General features: G+C 48.9%; 1 protein-coding gene across 2 annotated transcripts in view; it reads left to right on the top strand.

Annotated features, from left to right (window-relative positions):
* The window catches only part of LOC137645345 (GPN-loop GTPase 3-like), a 54,230-nt gene that overhangs the window by 15,579 nt on the left and 18,786 nt on the right, over positions 1 to 19,865 (top strand). Inside the window, exons 1-2 of one of the 2 annotated variants that reach the window (XM_068378161.1) lie at positions 2,528 to 2,654; positions 11,243 to 11,423. In XM_068378161.1, the coding sequence (XP_068234262.1) occupies positions 11,323 to 11,423 (101 nt within the window). In that variant the 5' untranslated portion in view covers positions 2,528 to 2,654; positions 11,243 to 11,322. Of the gene's footprint in view, positions 1 to 2,527; positions 2,655 to 11,242; positions 11,424 to 19,865 lie in introns of those variants that run through there. The other variant, XM_068378157.1, reaches the window with a different exon arrangement.

Here is a 19,865-nt window from a genome sequence, read left to right as displayed (position 1 = left end):
ATCCTCAAGTCACCCCTCTCCAAAGTCTCTTGCCACTCTACAACCCATCTCTGTAATTCTTCCTCATTTTTAGCAGTAATCACCGAATCATCTGCATCAGCGTTGCCAGGTTGGCCTCTTTCAGGCCAAAAAAAATAAATTTGGCCTTTTTAAAATCGGTTGGCCTTTAGAAATATCATGGAAAAAAACTCGGCCTTAAATGCTATATTCTTTTACCCTTTTCTACTAGTAGATTGGCCTTTTAAAGCTACATTTGATGAGAAGTTGGCCTTTTCTCGTTTAGAAAACCTGGCAACCCTGATCTGCATATAGCGACTCCCACAACTCTTCTTTTCTGACCTCTTCACTTAACTGATCCATGACCACCACAACTAAAAACAGGCATAATGCTAACCCCTGGTGTAATCCAACACTGACTTCAAAGGTTTTTGTTTTTTCAACCGCTATTATTACTTTGCCCCGGTTCCTTTGTATATCACCTCTATCATTCTAACCAACTTCTTTTAGACTTTCCTCTTCTTCAAGTATAAGTATACCTTCCTAAGATGGCTACCGTCTCCAAGGTTGCGGACTAGGTTCATACGACATCTGGTGGTAGGATAAGTATACCTTCCTAAGATGGCTATCGTCTCCAAGGTTCCGGGCTCGATTCATACGACATCTAGTGGTAGGACATCTATGATTAGAACCTTCTGTAAATGAATAGAAAATGTTATTTAATAAACGAAGCAGGTTAAGGGTCGAGGCGTAGTATCTATAACGGTCTTTTGTCTTCTTCATCCATGGGGTTAATTACTTTCCTTTTGGTTATGGTAGAAGTGACTCTTTAGCTATGGTAAGCAGCTCTTCTATGAGAGGGACACTCCAAAATGAAACCATTGTTAAGTCTTGGGTAGTGCCATAACCTCTGTACCATGATTTTCTACTGTCTTGGGTTAGAGTTCTCTTGTTTGAGGGTACACTCTGGCACATTATTCTATCTAATTTATCTTCCTCTTGTTTTGTTAAAGTTTTTATAGTTTATATAGGAAATATTTATTTTAATGTTACTGTTCTTAAAATATCTAATTTCCTTATTTCCTTTCCTCAATGGGCTATTTTCCCTGCTGGAGCCCCTGGGCATGTAGCATCCTGCTTTCGCAACTAGGGTTATAGCTTAGCAAGTAATAATAATAATAATAATAATAATAATAATAATAATAATAATAATAATAATAATTGTTGCATTTTTGTACTATACTGCAGGGGAACCCTACTCTCTGCAGGACCTTTGCATTATTATTATTATTATTATTATTATTATTATTATTATTATTATTATTATTATTATTATCAGCTAAGCTACAACCCTAGTTTGAAAAGCAGGATGCTATAAGCCCAAAGGCTCCAGGAAAAAAATAGCCCGGCAAGGAAAGGAAATAAGGAAATCAATAAATTAAAAAAAAAAAAAGTAATGAACAATTAAAATGAAATATTTTAAGGAACGTGACAACAATAGAATAAATCTTTCATACATAAACTATAAAACTTTACAAAACAAGAGGAAGAGAAATAAGATAGTGTGCCTGAGTATACTCTCAAGCAAGAGAACTCAATCCCAAGACAGAGGAAACCATGGTACAGAGGCTATGGCACTACCCAAGACTAGAGAATAATGGTTTGATTCTGGAGTGCCCTTCTCCTAGAAGAGCATTAGTACCTTCAGTCTAAGCCTCTAGTAAATCTTGTGAACTATAGTATACTAGATTTGAGATTTTCACTCATTTTTTCTACATCTGGTCTGAAATTTCTTATTTTCTTTTTTCTCTCACTAGATAAAATTGTCTTACTATTTTAAGCCTTTTTCGTATAGTTGGTATAGCTCAATAAATAAATTAATTTCTTTTCTACTGTATATACCTGGCAAAATAGCAAAAATTTGGTTAAATCTTCCATATTTTCACAAACATTACATTTACACTTGCCCTTTTATGTCTGTTTATAATCTTTATTTTAATGTAGCTTATTTCTTCTTACTCTAAAGTCTAATGCTGATGTAAATATATTGTTATATTTGATCATTAATTTATTACTTCCACGTCCTGTATATTTCTTAACTCACTTTACTTTCTATTTCTCTTTCCATCCTTTTTACTTGTTTACTTGTTTTGGGTTTAAATCCAACCCTCCACTGAAGTCGAATGAACTTGCTGGATTCTGTTTATATTTCTGTCTTAGTTATTTGTCTAATTATACTCATATCCAGATTTAATTCTTGCACGTTGGTTGTTGTTTCTACCATTATCGTACTTTTTCTTGTATGTCCAGTGTTACTGTTTTTAGTCTTATTTTATTTATTCAAAATACAGCTTTTTATCTATTACCCTCGTTTTCATAGAAGATGCCAATTTTTCTCCCTTTTATGTAGTATTAGTTGTAATTTTAGTGGCACCTAATATTTTCCTTTATACTTCATTATCTATAATTTGTAGTTTTTCTGTTTTAGTTTCCATCATATCAATTAAAGTAGCCAGAAAAACACCACGGAGCCGTTTCAGAGATATATCACTATTACTACTACTAATGATAATGGCGTTTGTATAATTTTGCTGCTTTGCGTCATTGTCTTACGGTCTTACCCCAATCGTGAAACTGTTCTTCGCCTGTAATCGTAGGTATGTCACAGTTTCACACTTTTATCATGCAGATTTTGATGTTTTGGTTTTTGTCAGGGAATTAAAGTGGTACTAGTGTTCATATTTGTAAGTACGTCTATGCCATTAGGAAAGACTAGCCTGCCGTAGAGCAGTTTGAAGCATGTACTTATGGTACTGCTGGGGACATGGCTATTCTTACGAGATGGTAAATATTTACTGTAGCTCCGTATTCGTTAATATATGATACTTTGAACAATTTCGATGCAAATGTCTTGGGGGGGGGGGAAGGGAATCCGTATTCATCAAATTATAGAAATCTCAAAATTCTAGAAGTAATGTCTGAAAAAAAGGGTTTCATTGTAGTGTATTACAATACAAATTCACCAAAAAAAGTTGGCTTTGTATAACGGTGGGCTGGGAGCCTTTGTAAGTCAGCAGCCAATTCCTTTGCATGCATAAGAATGGACTCCAATTAACCTAAACCACCCTCCTTACCTAACCTACAAGCCTTGTCCTTACCTACATATCTAACTTAGGCTAATGTCCCCCGCGACTCCCCTTACACTGTTGTATTCTTAGTCAGCTGTCATCTTACAGACAGGTGGCTGCTATCGTATATACATCTCAGGGACAGAACCTCCCACCTGCATAGAAGACCTATCATACACGTCCCTACCAAATAAGGGAGTTTTGTGACATGGCCGTCATCATACATACACCCCAAACCTCATTTCAAAAGGGAAATAACCATAAGAGCACCACCTATAGTCAATTTCTTTTAATGAGGCGCATTTGCACTGACTCGCAGGAGTGCCCTTTTAGCTCGGAAAAGTTTCCTAATCGCTGATTGGTTGGACAAAATAATTCTAACCGATTGGTTGGACAAAATAATTCTAACCAATCAGCGGTTAGGAAACTTTTCTTAGCTAAAAGGGCACCATTGCGAGTCAGTGCAAATGCGCCTCATTAAAAATTTTTTACTATAATTTATGATTCTCCACCTATCCTAACAAAGGGGCTGTATCCTTCTTACGTAAGTAAGAAGGATACAGCAATGCTCTACTCCCCTTACCCCAAGGCAAAGTTTCTGTCTTCCAAAAGAACTACTCAGTTTCCCAAGTCTTGAAGGCTGGTGTGTGGAAGAGGACAGGCCACCTCCTCGGCACACTATCTTCGGGATTGCACACACAGGTCCCCTACATTGTCTATAGGTCCTGCGGTGGCTGCACATCAATTTGTGTAGCGAGCCCAGCTCCAAAGATAGCGGTCATATCATGCTTTTAGGTTCAAAAGTTTATAATGACTGGCCTTCTTTCCTCTTTCCTTCTTTCCCTCTCTTGGGATCAGATTTTGTGGTGACAACCTAAGCTATCCTATGCTCCTCCGTCTGCATTTTATCTTATCTGCACCCCACTTATATCTATCAGTGTGAATATGCTAGAGATTTTTAAACTTACCAAAGCCATAATTGCGCTCAAGATGGAAAAAATTACTGAAAATTTTAAGAAATGTCACTAGTTGTGCATATACTTTACTGTATTGTACCGTTTGACTGATACTATGTACGCTGTTCTGTACAGTACATGTACAACCTTTTTATGTTTGTATTGAAGGCCTTTTGAAATACTGTTGGTGTAGGCATAGTTTAGGCCAGACCTTAAGAGACCTTAGTGTAATGTAACTCAAGGACTAGGACTGTAATTCTTATCTGAGAAATTAAATAAAATAGAATTTTTTAAATATTTAACTTAGCCGGTGAATATATAATAGCTGCAACTCTGTTGCTCGACAGACACATACATAAAAAACTCGCGAGCGATCGCTATGCAGGTTGCGGGTGTGCCCACCAGCGCCAACTGTCGGCCAGATACCACTCTCGGATGTAAACAAAACCTTCAATTTCTTCTCTGTCGACGTGTCGACAAGACGTACTTTTACTCGCTGTAGAACCTGGAGTTTTTCCCATCATATTTGGTGAAGTACTTTAATTTGGTTTGAGCTTTCGCAGTACAGGTGTTTTTCTTCAAATAAATCCTTGAACTCTTTTTTGAATCGGATTAATTGTTGATGACTTAGATCATTATTTGGAATTTTCCCTTGACTAATTCAAAATGGCTGACCCTTCTCAAGTTCCCAAGTTTCGAAAGTGTAATGCTAGGGACTGTAATAGGCGTCTTCCAAAGGCTTCTCTCGACCCTCACACTGTTTGTTCCAATTGTCGGGGTAAAACCTGTCAATTGGGAGATCGGTGTGAGGAATGCGTGGGCCTTTCGGAATTCGATTGGATCGAATTTGATAAATATACACGCAGACTAGAGAGAGATAGGGTAAGGAGAAGTTCTTCTAGGTCTGTAGATTTTTCCTCTCCACATGCCCCTGAACCTAATCCTTCCCCTGTAGTGGTTGTTCCTAACCCCCCTCCTAGCACTCAGGAACCGTCTATGCAAGACATGATGCGTGCTATTCATGCCTTGGGGGAGAGAGTTGAGGCTTTAGCAAGTGACCGGAATCAACTCATGGCGGACGTGAAGGAACTCAAGTGCCAAAGTGCCTAGTGTTACGCAAAGTGTTGTGAACAGTGTTGCGACCGAGGGTTCGTCTGTTCGTGCCTGTCGTCCACCTAGTCCGGGACCTCTTGCAAGCTCCCAAGCCCAGGGGAGAAGCAATGTCGTACGACTTATGGGTTCGAGAGGCCTTGATCAGCGAACAGACGTTCCCTCTTTGGTATCAGGCGTATCTCGTCAAGATCGCCCCTACCATAAGACGAGAGAGCCCATTTTTACCTTGTCGTCCGAAGTTGTTTCACGTAAGAAACCTTGGACCAAAGTCTCTAGACCTTTAAAACGTAAGTCGGTCCCTTCAGGACAAGTCCAACGTCCCGGATGTAGCCACTGGGACAGTTCGGACCCGTTGCCGTCATCGGATGACTGCTCGCCGCCTAAGAGAGGCAAAGTTGTGCCGTCTCATTCGCTAACCCCGTCTGTTACCGCACCTGCTTCCGTAGACCCTAAATGGGTGTTACTGCAAGACATGCAGTCTAAGCTTGCGTCCTTGATGGAGGACTACAACGCTGAGAAGGTTTCCGTTGAACCTACTGGCCATCAGCCATCCAAGCGTTCTGTTGTGCGTCCTGTTGACGTGGATGTAGCTTTCTCGCGTCAACCAGTTGGGGTTGTACCTCCACCGATGCGACCCAGTGTGGATTTCCAGCCGCACGTTGACGTTAGGCAACGCACTGATGCGATTGGTGACGTTCACCAACCATAAGAGTTGACTTGTTTTGACGCGGTGCGTCAACCTCCGCAACCCGGTATGGTGTTGACTGCACAACCCAGACGGTCTAAACAGTCTCGGGTGGACGCTGTGCGTCCTCGAGCACCTGTTGTTGTTGACAGTTCCCAGACTGTTCAGCAGTTCCAGGACGCTGCGTCCTGCTCCGTCACGTATGCACCAGTGCGACCGGACTCTGCGAGTCAAACGTTGCCTACACCTTTGCCGTTTTCTCATCAGTTATCGGATGAGGAACTGTCAGATGAGGACGTTGCTGAACCACAGCCTGAGGATCAGCCTTCAGAATTAGATGAGCCTAAAGCAGTTCAACCATCCTTGGACTTTAGAAAAGTCATGGTTGTTTTTAAAGAGTTGTTCCCTGATCACTTTATTTCTGTGGCTCCTCGTTCGCCGCCGTCCGAGTTTGTCTTAGGCGTTCCTGCTACCATGCCTGCCTTTACGAAACTCGTTCTCTCTCGCTCATCCAAGAGAGCTTTACGGCTGTTAGGCGATTGGTTAGAGACCAAGAGGAGTTTAGGGAAGACGGCATTTGCCTTCCCCCCATCTAAACTCTCGTCTAGATCGAGCGTCTGGTATGCCATGGGAGAAGTTCTCGGCTTGGGAGTTCCTGCCTCTGCCCAGGGCCACTTCTCAAGTCTTGTAGACTCTCCCCGCCGCCTTGCCATGAGACGCTCGAAGATTAATTGGTCACCCTCGGACCTGGACCACCTTCTTAAAGGCATATTTAGGGCGTTTGAAGTCTTTAACTTCCTGGACTGGTGTTTGGGAGCCCTGAGTAGGAAAATCTCATCTGCCGATAGGGATGTTTCCTTACTCATTATGTCCTGCATGGACAAGGCCGTCCGCGATGGGTCCAACGAGCTTGCCGCTTCATTCACGTCCGGAGTCCTTAAGAAACGAGAGTCTCTGTGCTCCTTCCTGTCAGCAGGAGTGACGCCATGCCAAAGATCTGAGCTACTCTTTGCGCCCTTGTCTAAGTGCTTGTTTCCTGAAGTCTTGGTTAAGGAAATTGCCTTGTCTTTAGTGCAGAAGGACACCCACGATTTAGTTGCGTCCTCGGCTCGCAAAGCTCCCCCTTTGCCTGCCTTGTCTGCTAGACCTAGGATAGACACTCCAGCGTCCAGGTTTATCCCGCCCTTTCGTGGCAGAGCCTCCAGCAGGGGAGGTGCTCGTGCCGAAGGGAAGAGAGGAAAGAGGAAAGGATCCAAGTCCTCTAAGGGCAGAGTCTGACTGCCCGCAACTTCAGACAGCAGTAGGTGCCAGACTCAAGAACTTCTGGCAAGCCTGGGAGAAGAGAGGCGCAGATCAACAATCTGTGAGGTTGCTCAGAGAGGGGTACAAAATCCCTTTTGTACGCAGACCTCCTCTAGCGACGTCCCCCATCGATCTCTCTCCCAGGTACCGAGAGGAAGAAAAGAGACAAGCCCTGAAACTGGAAGTGTCTCTTTTGCTAGAGAAGGGAGCGGTGGTCAAAGTCTCGGACCTTCAATCACCGGGGTTTTACAACCGTCTCTTCCTAGTATCAAAGAAGACAGGAGGTTGGAGACCGGTGCTAGACGTCAGTGCTCTGAATGTCTTTGTCACAAAGACGAAGTTTACCATGGAGACCACAAAGTCAGTCCTAGCAGCGGTCAGAAAGGGAGACTGGATGGTCTCTCTAGACCTAAGGGACGCTTACTTCCACATCCCCATTCACTCAGACTCCCAACCTTTTCTGAGATTCGTCTTCGACGATGTGGTGTACCAGTTTCGGGCCCTGTGCTTTGGCCTAAGCACAGCTCCTCTCGTGTTTACGAGGCTTATGAGGAATGTGGCAAAATTCCTCCATTTATCGGACATCCGAGCCTCCCTTTATTTGGACGACTGGCTTCTCAGAGCCTCTTCCAGTCATCGCTGTCTGAAGGATCTCAATTGGACTCTAGATCTGACCAAGGAATTGGGACTCCTAGTCAACTTGGAAAAGTCACAGCTGGTCCCATCCCAAACTATTCTGTATTTAGGGATGGAGATTCACAGTCAAGTTTTTCGGGCTTTTCCGTCGGCCCCCAGAATAGATCAAGCCCTGCTCGTCATCCAGAAGATGTTGAAGAAAGAACGCTGCTCAGTCAGGCTTTGGATGAGTCTGGTAGGAACGCTGTCATCCCTGGAGCAATTTGTCTCGCTAGGAAGGCTACACCTCCGACCTCTACAATTCCATCTGGCTTTTCACTGGAAAAAGGACAAGACGCTAGAGGCGGTCTCGATCCCGATTTCCGAAAAGATAAAGACTTGTCTGACTTGGTGGAAAGACAATATCAGCCTACGAGAGGGTCTTCCCCTGGCAGTTCAGAAACCCAACCACGTTCTCTTCTCGGACGCATCGGACTTGGGCTGGGGCGCGACGCTGGACGGTCGGGAATGCTCAGGTCTGTGGAACTCGAGTCAGAGGAGCATGCATATCAACAGCAAGGAGCTTTTGGCGGTTCATCTGGCCTTGATAAGCTTCGAGAATCTCCTTCGAGGCAAGGTGGTGGAGGTCAACTCGGACAACACCACGGCCTTGGCGTACATTTCCAAACAGGGAGGTACCCACTCATTGACTCTGTACGAGATCGCAAGGGACCTGCTCATCTGGTCAAAAGATCGAGGCATCTCCCTAGTAACGAGGTTCATCCAGGGCGACTTGAACGTCCTAGCGGATTGTCTCAGTCGGAAAGGTCAAGTAATTCCAACCGAATGGACCCTCCACAAGGATGTGTGCAAGAGACTTTGGGCGGCTTGGGGTCAACCCACCATAGATCTCTTTGCAACCTCGCTGACCAAGAGGCTTCCAATCTATTGCTCTCCAGTCCCAGACCCAGCAGCAATACATATAGATGCCTTCCTCCTAGATTGGTCACACCTAGATCTTTACGCATTCCCACCATTCAAGATTGTCAACAAGGTACTGTAGAAATTCGCCTCTCACGAAGGGACAAGGTTGACGTTAGTTGCTCCCCTCTGGCCCGCGAGAGAATGGTTCACCGAGGTACTTCGATGGCTGGTAGACGTTCCCAGAAGTCTTCCTCTAAGAGTAGACCTTTTACGTCAGCCACACGTAAAGAAGGTACACCAAAGCCTCCACGCTCTTCGTCTGACTGCCTTCAGACTATCGAAAGACTCTCGAGAGCTAGAGGCTTTTCGAAGGAGGCAGCCAGTGCGATTGCTAGAGCGAGGAGAGCGTCTACCATTAGAGTTTACCAATCGAAGTGGGAAGTCTTCCGAGACTGGTGCAAGTCAGTTTCCGTATCCTCGTCCAGTACCTCTGTAGCCCAAATAGCTGATTTTCTCTTATACCTGAGAAAAGTTCGCTCCCTTTCAGCTCCTACGATCAAGGGCTACAGAAGCATGTTGGCCTCGGTCTTCCGGCATAGAGGCTTAGATCTTTCCAACAATAAAGATCTGCAAGACTTCCTTAAGTCTTTTGAGACCTCTAAGGAACGTCGTTTGGCTACACCTGGGTGAAATTTAGACGTGGTCCTAAGATTCCTCATGTCAGACAGGTTTGAGCCTTTACATTCAGCCTCCCTGAAAGATCTCACTCTTAAGACTCTTTTCCTGGTATGCTTGGCCTCGGCTAAAAGAGTCAGTGAGCTTCATGCCTTCAGCAAGAACATCGGGTTTTCGTCAGAAAAAGCTACTTGTTCTCTGCAGCTTGGTTTCCTAGCCAAGAATGAGCTACCTTCTCGTCCTTGGCCTAAATCTTTCGATATTCCTAGCTTATCGGAGATCGTAGGCAATGAACTAGAAAGAGTATTATGCCCTGTTAGAGCTCTTAAGTTCTACTTAACTCGTACTAAACCTTTACGAGGCCAATCTGAAGCGTTATGGTGTTCGGTTAAGAAACCATCCTTGCCTATGTCAAAGAATGCTTTGTCATATTTTATCAGATTGTTAATACGAGAAGCTCATTCACACTTGAGTGAGGAAGACCGATCTTTGCTTAAGGTTAAGACGCACGAGGTTAGAGCTGTAGCAACTTCCGTGGCCTTTAAGCAAAATAGATCTCTGCAAAGTATCATGGACGCAACCTATTGGAGAAGCAAGTCAGTGTTCGCATCATTTTACTTGAAAGATGTCCAGACTCTTTACGAGAACTGCTACACACTGGGACCATTCGTAGCAGCGAGTGCAGTAGTGGGTGAGGGCTCAACCACTACAATTCCCTAATTCCATATCCTTTTAATCTGTCTCTTGAAATGTTTTAATGTTGTTTTTATGGGTTGTTCGGAAGGCTAAGAAGCCTTTCGCATCCTGGTTGATTTGGCGGGTGGTCAAAGTCATTTCTTGAGAGCGCCCAGATTAGGGGTTTGATGAGGTCCTGTTGTATGGGTTGCAGCCCTTGATACTTCAGCTCCTGGGAGTCTGTCAGCATCCTAAGAGGATCGCTGGGCTCCGTAAGGAAGACAGACTTACAAGGCAGAGTAATCGTCTAAGTCGACTTCCTTACCAGGTACCTATTTATTTTGGTTTTGTTATATTGATAACTGTCAAAATGAAAAAACTCTTAGCTTATACGATGTAAACATATTTAACTCTGGTCTCTACCCACCTCCTTGGGTGTGAATCAGCTATTATATATTCACCGGCTAAGTTAAATATTTAAAAATGATATTTTAATTATAAAATAAATTTTTGAATATACTTACCCGGTGAATATATAAATTAAACGACCCTCCCTTCCTCCCCAATAGAGACGCAGTGGGATGAGAAGAAATTGAAGGTTTTGTTTACATCCGAGAGTGGTATCTGGCCGACAGTTGGCGCTGGTGGGCACACCCGCAACCTGCATAGCGATCGCTCGCGAGTTTTTTATGTATGTGTCTGTCGAGCAACAGAGTTGCAGCTATTATATATTCACCGGGTAAGTATATTCAAAAATTTATTTTATAATTAAAATATCATTTTGATTATGAAATACTGTAATTTATTGATGGAATATTTCGACAGATTTGATTAATAGTCAAGGGTGTTTCTACTAAGTATTGTTCCCTGTCTCCTACATTATTTAATAAGTAGCACTTAGTTTTCTCCCACACCAGTTTATATTATAAGTTAGGTTAATCCTTTGGTTTGCAGTGCATGTACATGATCAAAACCTTTGTTAAATTTTGGAAACTAGTTGAGTTCAGTACTGTACATACAGGTACTGCATATTTGGACCCCAGATGTTAACAGCACATAAATAACTTGAGTTAACCTTTTAGAGTTGATAGGGCAGTGGGTTACATTGCTGTGTAAGATTCTTTGTTTAAAATTACTCATTTTATTGTTTTAAAACATTTCTTTTTTTCCAGATCCCTTACTTTTTGGTTGAAAACTGGAAATTCTGCAGTAACGGTGATCACTACAGTAGATTAAAAAACCTCTCAACAGTATGAGATATGCACAGCTTGTTTTAGGCCCTGCTGGATCAGGGAAATCCACATATTGTGCTGCTATTCAAAAACATGCAGAAACAATGAACAGAATAATCAAGTAAGTAATAATTTCGTTATTTTAGGTATGGTAATTCTGGTTTTATTATTCCATGATACATTACATTCATTATATTTTTTTACACGATGTTAAGTAAGGTTCACACAGTCAAATGTTTTTTGAAACTCAGGACAAACACATTTTTGAAGTGGTTTGTATGTTTGAACGGGTATTTGATTGTCAAATATGTTGGTCAAACCAGTTGAAGAAAGTGTCTGATCAAGAAGACGTTTTTTGGGTAGGGCTTCATTCATCCACAAACCGTTTGCATGTGAGAACAAGCGCCAAACCTCAAAAACGCCTCGGCAGATCTATATGTTTCTTTGTCCATCCTCAAATAACTATGCCAGGCACCTGGCTTTAACTCCAAATCAACAAGCAAGTTGGTAGGTGAAAGTTGATATCTTTATAACAGCCAGTCCTTCGTATACTTTGATCTGTTTTTCCTTGATACCACTGCTAAGCCAATGGCCTGTCAAACTGTCCTGGGTGAGAGGCATATCTTTGTTTCACAAACAGAGCGAGAACTGCATGTCAGACCGAGTCAAGGACTGAGGTTTGATGCACGTTTGGTTGACTGTTTGACATCTCTTCAAATCGTTTGATAAGCAGGTTGGACAATTGAGTTTGACAAACCATTTGAGTGTGTAAAAATTCCTTTAGACTCTATGTGCCACATACCTTTTTGGGGAGGAAAATTCATGAGGCATCAGAGAGATGTAAGTTGTATGATAAGACTGATATATATTGAGGGTAAAAGTCTTCATAATTGGTTTAGGAATTTAAACTTTCTAAGGTAATTTCTCATTTATAGTTGAGGTTTCAGTGACAATGTCACACTGAGTTAGTTTCAAATCAGAGGATGGACTTGAAGCTTTACTTTCACAAAGTGGTAGTTGTTCCGTAACCGAAATACAAACCACGCTATTTACTGAGGGTTTACCTTTTAGCGCAGCTGAAATGACGAGCCAATAGTTTTAACGAGGGTTAATTACCCCCGCACTAGTTAGCGGGGGGTGGGGAAGGGTAGCTTGCTACCCCTCCCCCCTCCACACACCGGTGACTTGCTTCACTTCACTTTTGGCTCGGCGGTGATCAGACGTGTCTGCTCATCGCCCTCGTGACAGCCTTTAATTTTCTGCTTTTTCTTTTCAGCATGTGTGTTGGTTGGAAGTTGACCTTCAGTTATTTCTTTACAATGTGTACATGCCCTGAAGTTGCCGGTCGTCCTTGTGGGACTTTCATGTCGGACGTAAATACGGATCCGCACACCCTCTGCCCTCAATGTCGGGGCCGACGGTGTGACCAGGAGAACATGTGCCGTGAGTGCAGGGAGTGGTCTGCCTCCCAGTGGGAGAGGTTTGGCCGTCGGCGTAAGAAGAAGTCCAAGAGAGACCGTTCTCCTCCGGGGTTAGCCTTGAAGGAGGAAGGTTCTCGGGACTCTTCTTCCGCCGCCCAAACCTCCTCCGAAGCTCCCCCTCGTCCGCCTCCTAAGGAGAGTCGGCCGAGTGGGAGCGCAGGCCCTTGTTCTGTTTCCCGACCTTCGGTGGGGGGAGAGGGCGTCGCCTCCCATAGCGAGGCGGTTCCCCCTCCTCCTCCGGGGGAGGTTATTGATAATGCCTTATCCAGTGATGATCTTTTACAGATTTGGTCGTCCCTGGGGCTTAAGGGCTTGCCCTCCAGGGTCGCTCTTATTGACCTTGTCTCGTTGGGGGCCGCTGTTAAGCAGTCGCCGGTGGTAGCAGAGGTAGACCCTCTGTCTATTGTCGACGTCGTGGTGACAGAGGCCTCCGACGTGGCTGGGCCTTCCGCCGCAGGTGCTGTTGCGGGTGATGGGGTTAAAGGCTCTCCTCCTCCTTCCGTGCATCCTTCGAAGGGGGAAGTGAGTCCTTCGGTCTCGGCTGCTGCTCAGCTTCCTTCTGAGGGAAGTGCTTTAACGGAGACTCCCCTTCGGAGGACCGATGGTCCCGACGATCTCCCCCGAGGCCTCCTCCGCCGTAAGGCTCACCGTCCGCTACGCCACAAGGGCCTCCCTTCCCCTTACAGGGGGACTAAGAGGCGCCTTTTTGGGTCTTCATCCCCCGGGGGGGACTCTCCTCGTCAGCCTCAACCTACAGCTCCGCCCTCCTTGAACCTCTCTGCAGACCGCTCACCATCTCCTGCCAGATCTTCGCCTTCTGGAGAACTCGTCACCCGACGGGCAACGGTCCCTTTGGGGCTAAGGGATCCTTCCCTTACGCGAGCAGTGCTAGCGCACAAGCGCTCTCCTGCTCGCCAGCGCTCTCCTGCTCGCCAGCGCTCTCCTGCTCACCAGCGCTCTCCTGCTCGTCGACGATCTCCTGCTCACCAAGACTCTCCTGCTCGTCGGCTCTCTCCTGATGTTCGCCCCCCTCGCCAGCGCTCTCCTGCTCGTCAGCTCTCTTCCGAGCGTCAGCGCTCATTTGAGGACCATCGCCCTGGGGTCTCTGACCACCCTTTAGTTCCTGCTGAACTCCCTGCTCACCATCTGCCTGGTCCTGTGGCTACGCAACATCGTGCTGCGCGTGTGTCAAAAACACATGTTCACCAACGCGCCAGCGATCTCCCAGTTCCTGCTCGTGAACGCGCCACCTGTCCTTTCACATGACACGCGTCGACCTTCTGCTCGCCAGCGATCTCCAGCTCGCCAGCGATCACCTCCTCGCCAGCGTTCACCTGCTTGCCAGCGCGCACAGGCAATCTTAGTATCGCCTATTCAACAGCGACAGCTAGCGCGCCAACGTTCTCCAACGCTCCTGAAGGAACATGGTTCGCCAGCTTCTAGCTCGCCATCGCGCGATCGCCCGCCTGCGCATGCTGCTCGCCATCGCTCGCCATTGCACGATCGCCCTCCTGCGCATGCTGCTCGCCATCGCTCGCCCCTGCACGATCGCCCTCCTGCGGATGCTGATCACCATCGCACCCCATCACGCGATCGGCCACCTGCGCATGCTGCTCTCCATCGCTCGCCCCTGCACGATCGCCCTCCTACGCATGCTGCTCGCCATCGCTCGCCCCTGAACGATCGCCCTCTTGCGGATGCTGATCACCATCGCACCCCATCACGCGATCATTCACCTGCGCATGCTGCTCGCCATCGCTTACCATTATGCGGTCATTCACCTGCGCATGCTGCTCACCATCGCACGCCAGTGCGTCGACATGCCACATCGCGCCATTGCCAACTTGAGCGACTGCACTCACCAGCTCGTCATCGATCGCCTGTGGATCTACATCGCCAGCGATATTCCTGACCTACGCGGCAGCGCGTTCCCTCGCCGTCGCGCCAACGCTTGCGTTCGTCGCCTCAGACACGCGTTCATTTACCTGCCCGCCCGCGCGACCACTCGCCTGCGCGCCCGCGTGACCGCTCGCCTGTGCACCCGTGCGATCATCCACCTGCGCGCCCGCGCGACCATTCGCCTTCGCGCTACCATTCGCCCTCGCACGACCATCGTTCGCGGCGAATTCCACAGCCGGTGGTAGCAGCAGGAACGCGTGCTCCTAGACGGCACTCGGGATCACCTCCATCCAAACACAGGTTGGTAGTGCAGGACAAGGAGAGGTTAGTACAGCATTCTTCCCCACCTTTTCAGGCAGGTACCGTCGTGTCCACTCCAAAGGATCGCCCGATCCCTTTCCCTTTAGCGAGGATTTCGGACTCTGTGTCCTTGGAGCAGCAGACTTGGTTTGGTCCGCTGGCATGGGCGTTAGTGAGGGTTATGAAACCAGCACTCGCCGGCCAGGGTAACAAACCAACGGCTGTCTCTCCTACGCTGAAGAGAAAGAGAGGAGTGGACTTCGTGGTGACTTCCCCCAGGGCGAAGTTGGTTCCCAAGAGGTCGGTCGCGAAGGTCCCTTCTCCTGCACAAGTACTCTCTCCTTCTCCCGTGGACGAGGCCTTTCCGTCCTCAGGTGAGTCCAGTGGGGCGGTAGTCTTCCCCTCGGCACCAGGGGGGGAGACTTCGCTTCAGGCAGGAGAATCGTCTCGTGAGGAAGGGGCCCCTCGAACCTCGTTGTTGGGATCCTGTATCCCTCCCAGGAGGGAATCCAAGGATTCCAAGACCGTCCCTAAATCCTCTGCAAGGATTCGTCAGGAACCCACGATTACCCAGGGGAATGTCCACGTATCACCCCAGGAAGAGATTCCTGGGGCAGGAGACTTAGCTGCCAGCCCGCAGGGAGGAGAACAGCAAGAATCCGAACATGCCTTCTGGCAGGTCCTAAGCCTGATAAGGCAACTTAACAGGCTTACGGATCCAATCATCGCCCCCCGTGAAGGCAAAGACACAATTCTGGATGAAGTGTTTGACGTTCGGAAGGCCCCTAAGACCAGTGCAGCTCTGCCCTGGTCTCAGGGGCTGAAGAGTGCCAGGGCTAGGGCCAACGCTCAGCTCGCACTTCTTGCCTCCTCCAGTCGTTCCACTGCCGGGAACAAGCTCATCCCTCCTCCTCGCCTCCAGCAGAGGAGTTATTTCGAGATCCTGGGTGAGCACAACCTCGCTCTTCCTCTCCATCACTCTGTGGAGGAGCTGGCGAAGGGAGTTCCCCTTGAGAAACTCTCTGCCCGGCAGGTTTTGTTCTCGGCGGCAGAGATCCTTAACCACGAGAAGGTCGCTAAGTGTGCCATGCAGGCCACTTCGTGGCTGGACTTCTGGCTAGGATCTCTGGGCATCCCATTGCGATCGGAGGACTTGTCCAAGGAGACCAATAGGAAGGCCCTAGAGACCTTCTTGCTCTCGGGCACCCGCTCCATCGAGTTTTTGGCGCACCAGGTTACCACCCTGTGGGCCAACTCGGTGTTGAAGCGTCGCGATGCTGTGTCCGAGAGATTCCATCCGAAGGTCCCCGCCGTAGATGTGTGTAGGCTCCGACATGCTTCCCTTCTGGGGGAGAGCCTGTTTGAGCCTCAAGACATGGAGCGAACGGCTGAGAGGTGGAGGAAATCCAGCACGGACTCCCTCCTCCACAGGGCCCTTACAACTCGGCCCTATAAGCCTCCAGCCCCGCCACAACAGCAGCAACAGCCTCGTAAGGCTCCCAAACAGGCACCGGCAGCTAAGAAAGTGGTGTCTAAGCCCCAGCCCTTTCCAGCCAAGGTCAAGAGGGGCGGTAAGTCCTCCAGGGGAGGCAAGACTCCTAGGGGTGGCGGCCGCGGCTGCAAGCCCTAGGGGTGGCAGTCCCCCTGCATGTCCACCTGTGGGGGGATGCCTTCAGCGTTGCGTCCGCAGGTGGCAGCAACGCGGTCATTCACCTGCGCATACTGCTCACCATCGCACGCCAGTGCGTCGACATGCCACATCGCGCCATTGCCAACTTGAGCGACTGCACTCACCAGCTCGTCATCGATCGCCTGTGGATCTACATCGCCAGCGATCTTCCTCACCTACGCGGCAGCGCGTTCCCTCGCCGTCGCGCCAACGCTTGCGTTCGTCGCCTCGGACACGCGTTCATTTACCTGCCCACCCTCGCGCCCACTCGCCCGCGCGATTGCTCGCCTGCGCGACCACTCGCCTGCGCGCCCGCGTGACCGCTCGCCTGTGCGCCCGCGCGATCATCCACCTGCGCGCCCGCGCGACCATTCGCCTTCGCGCTACCATTCGCCCTCGCACGACACAATTCTGGATGAAGTGTTTGACGTTCGGAAGGCCCCTAAGACCAGTGCAGCTCTGCCCTGGTCTCGGGGGCTGAAGAGTGCCAGGGCTAGGGCCAACGCTCAGCTCGCACTTCTTGCCTCCTCCAGTCGTTCCACTGCCGGGAACAAGCTCATCCCTCCTCCTCGCCTCCAGCAGAGGAGTTATTTCGAGATCCTGGGTGAGCACAACCTCGCTCTTCCTCTCCATCACTCTGTGGAGGAGCTGGCGAAGGGAGTTCCCCTTGAGAAACTCTCTGCCCGGCAGGTTTTGTTCTCGGCGGCAGAGATCCTTAACCACGAGAAGGTCGCTAAGTGTGCCATGCAGGCCACTTCGTGGCTGGACTTCTGGCTAGGATCTCTGGGCATCCCATTGCGATCGGAGGACTTGTCCAAGGAGACCAATAGGAAGGCCCTAGAGACCTTCTTGCTCTCGGGCACCCGCTCCTTCGAGTTTTTGGCGCACCAGGTTACCACCCTGTGGGCCAACTCGGTGTTGAAGCGTCGCGATGCTGTGTCCGAGAGATTCCATCCGAAGGTCCCCGCCGTAGATGTGTGTAGGCTCCGACATGCTTCCCTTCTGGGGGAGAGCCTGTTTGAGCCTCAAGACATGGAGCGAACGGCTGAGAGGTGGAGGAAATCCAGCACGGACTCCCTCCTCCACAGGGCCCTTACAACTCGGCCCTATAAGCCTCCAGCCCCGCCACAACAGCAGCAACAGCCTCGTAAGGCTCCCAAACAGGCACCGGCAGCTAAGAAAGTGGTGTCTAAGCCCCAGCCCTTTCCAGCCAAGGTCAAGAGGGGCGGTAAGTCCTCCAGGGGAGGCAAGACTCCTAGGGGTGGTAGCCGCGGCCGCAAGCCCTAGGGGTGGCAGTCCCCCTACATGTCCACCTGTGGGGGGATGCCTTCAGCGTTGCGTCCGCAGGTGGCAGCAACACGGGGCCGATGCTTGGACGGTCTCAGTGATCGGCCAAGGTTATCGCGTCCCGTTCACAACATCTCAACCTCCCCTGACAGCGAATCCAGTGTCGTTGAGCTCCTATGCCACGGGATCGGCAAAGGGGCTGGCCCTTCAGGCCGAAGTCGAGACCATGCTCGAGAAGGATGCTCTCCAGGAGGTCGTGGACGGCTCCCCAGGCTTCTTCAGTCGACTCTTTCTTGTAAAGAAGGCTACTGGAGGCTGGAGACCCGTCATCGATCTCTCAGCTCTGAACAGGTTTGTCAAACAAACCCGGTTCAGCATGGAGACAGCAGACACGGTCAGACTTGCGGTGAGACCACAAGACTTCATGTGTACACTGGATCTAAAGGACGCGTACTTCCAGATCCCAATCCATCCGTCTTCCAGGAAGTACCTGAGATTCTGCCTAGACAACAAGATCTACCAGTTCAAGGTGCTGTGTTTCGGTCTCTCCACAGCTCCTCAGGTGTTCACCAGAGTGTTCACCCTGATTTCATCTTGGGCGCACAGGAACGGCATTCGTCTCCTTCGTTACCTGGACGATTGGCTGATCCTAGGAGACTCGGAGTCGACCCTTCTTCGGCACCGAGACAGGCTTCTGGATCTTTGCCAGGATCTGGGGATCGTGGTAAACCTCGAGAATTTCTCTCTGCAGCCGTCCCAACGACTGGTTTATCTAGGCATGCTAATAGACACCAATCTCCACTAAGCCTTTCCATCAGACGACCGGATAGCAAGGCTGAGGAGGGTGGCGGAACCCTTCCTCAGGCGAAAAGAACTCCCCGCCCAATCGTGGTTGCGTCTCTTAGGCCACCTATCCTCCCTGGCCCGTCTGGTTCCAAACAGCCGCCTCAGGATGAGATCCCTTCAATGGCGGCTCAAGTCCCGGTGGAATCAAGGATCCGATTCCCCGGACATTCTGATCCCAATGGGGTCTCTGGAACAGACGGACTTGCGGTGGTGGCTGGCCGACGAGAACCTGCGGAATGGAGTGAGTCTTCTCGTCCTCCCCCCGGAATTGACTCTGTTCTCGGACGCGTCAAAAGAAGGGTGGGGGGCGCACGTTCTGAACCAGAGGGCCTCAGGCCTTTGGTCAGAATCAGAAAAGTGCCTACACATCAACCTGCTAGAATTGAAGGCCGTCTTTCTGGCTCTTCAGCAGTTCCAACGGTCCCTGGCGGGTCACTCCGTGGTGGTGATGAGCGACAACACCACGGTAGTGGCTTATATCAACAAGCAGGGAGGCACTTTTTCGCAACAGCTATCCCATCTTGCAGTAGAGACTTTGAGGTGGACCGAAACCCACTCGATAACACTATCAGCTCGCTTCATTCCTGGCAAGAGGAATGTGCTCGCCGACAGTCTGAGCAGGGCCTCGCAGATAGTGAGTACCGAGTGGTCTTTGGATCTTCAGATAGCCAACAAAGTCCTGACTTTGTGGGGTTCCCCGACTGTGGACTTCTTCGCGACAGCCTTGAACTTCAAGCTGCCCCTGTACTGCTCACCAGTCCCGGACCCCAAGGCACTCTGGCAAGAAGCTTTCCAGCAATGGTGGGATAACATCGACGTGTACGCCTTCCCACCATTCTGTCTGATGAGAAGGATGCTCAACAGGACCAGGCTATCGGTCAACTGTTCCATGACTCTGGTAGCTCCGCTATGGCATCACGCGGAATGGTTTCCGGACCTTCTGCAACTCCTGACGGAACTCCCAAGGGAGCTTCCTCCACGACACGAGCTTCTCAGACAACCCCACTCCGGCGTCCCTCACAGGGCCGTAGCCTCGCTTCGGCTTCACACCTGGAGACTATCCAGCGTCTCCTTGCGGAGA

The sequence above is a fragment of the Palaemon carinicauda genome, chromosome 1 (genome assembly GCF_036898095.1).
Source record: "Palaemon carinicauda isolate YSFRI2023 chromosome 1, ASM3689809v2, whole genome shotgun sequence".
NCBI classification, from domain to species: Eukaryota; Metazoa; Arthropoda; class Malacostraca; order Decapoda; family Palaemonidae; genus Palaemon; species Palaemon carinicauda.
The sequence above is the reverse complement of the archived record's forward strand: the minus strand, read 5'-3'. Positions and strand labels throughout refer to the sequence as shown.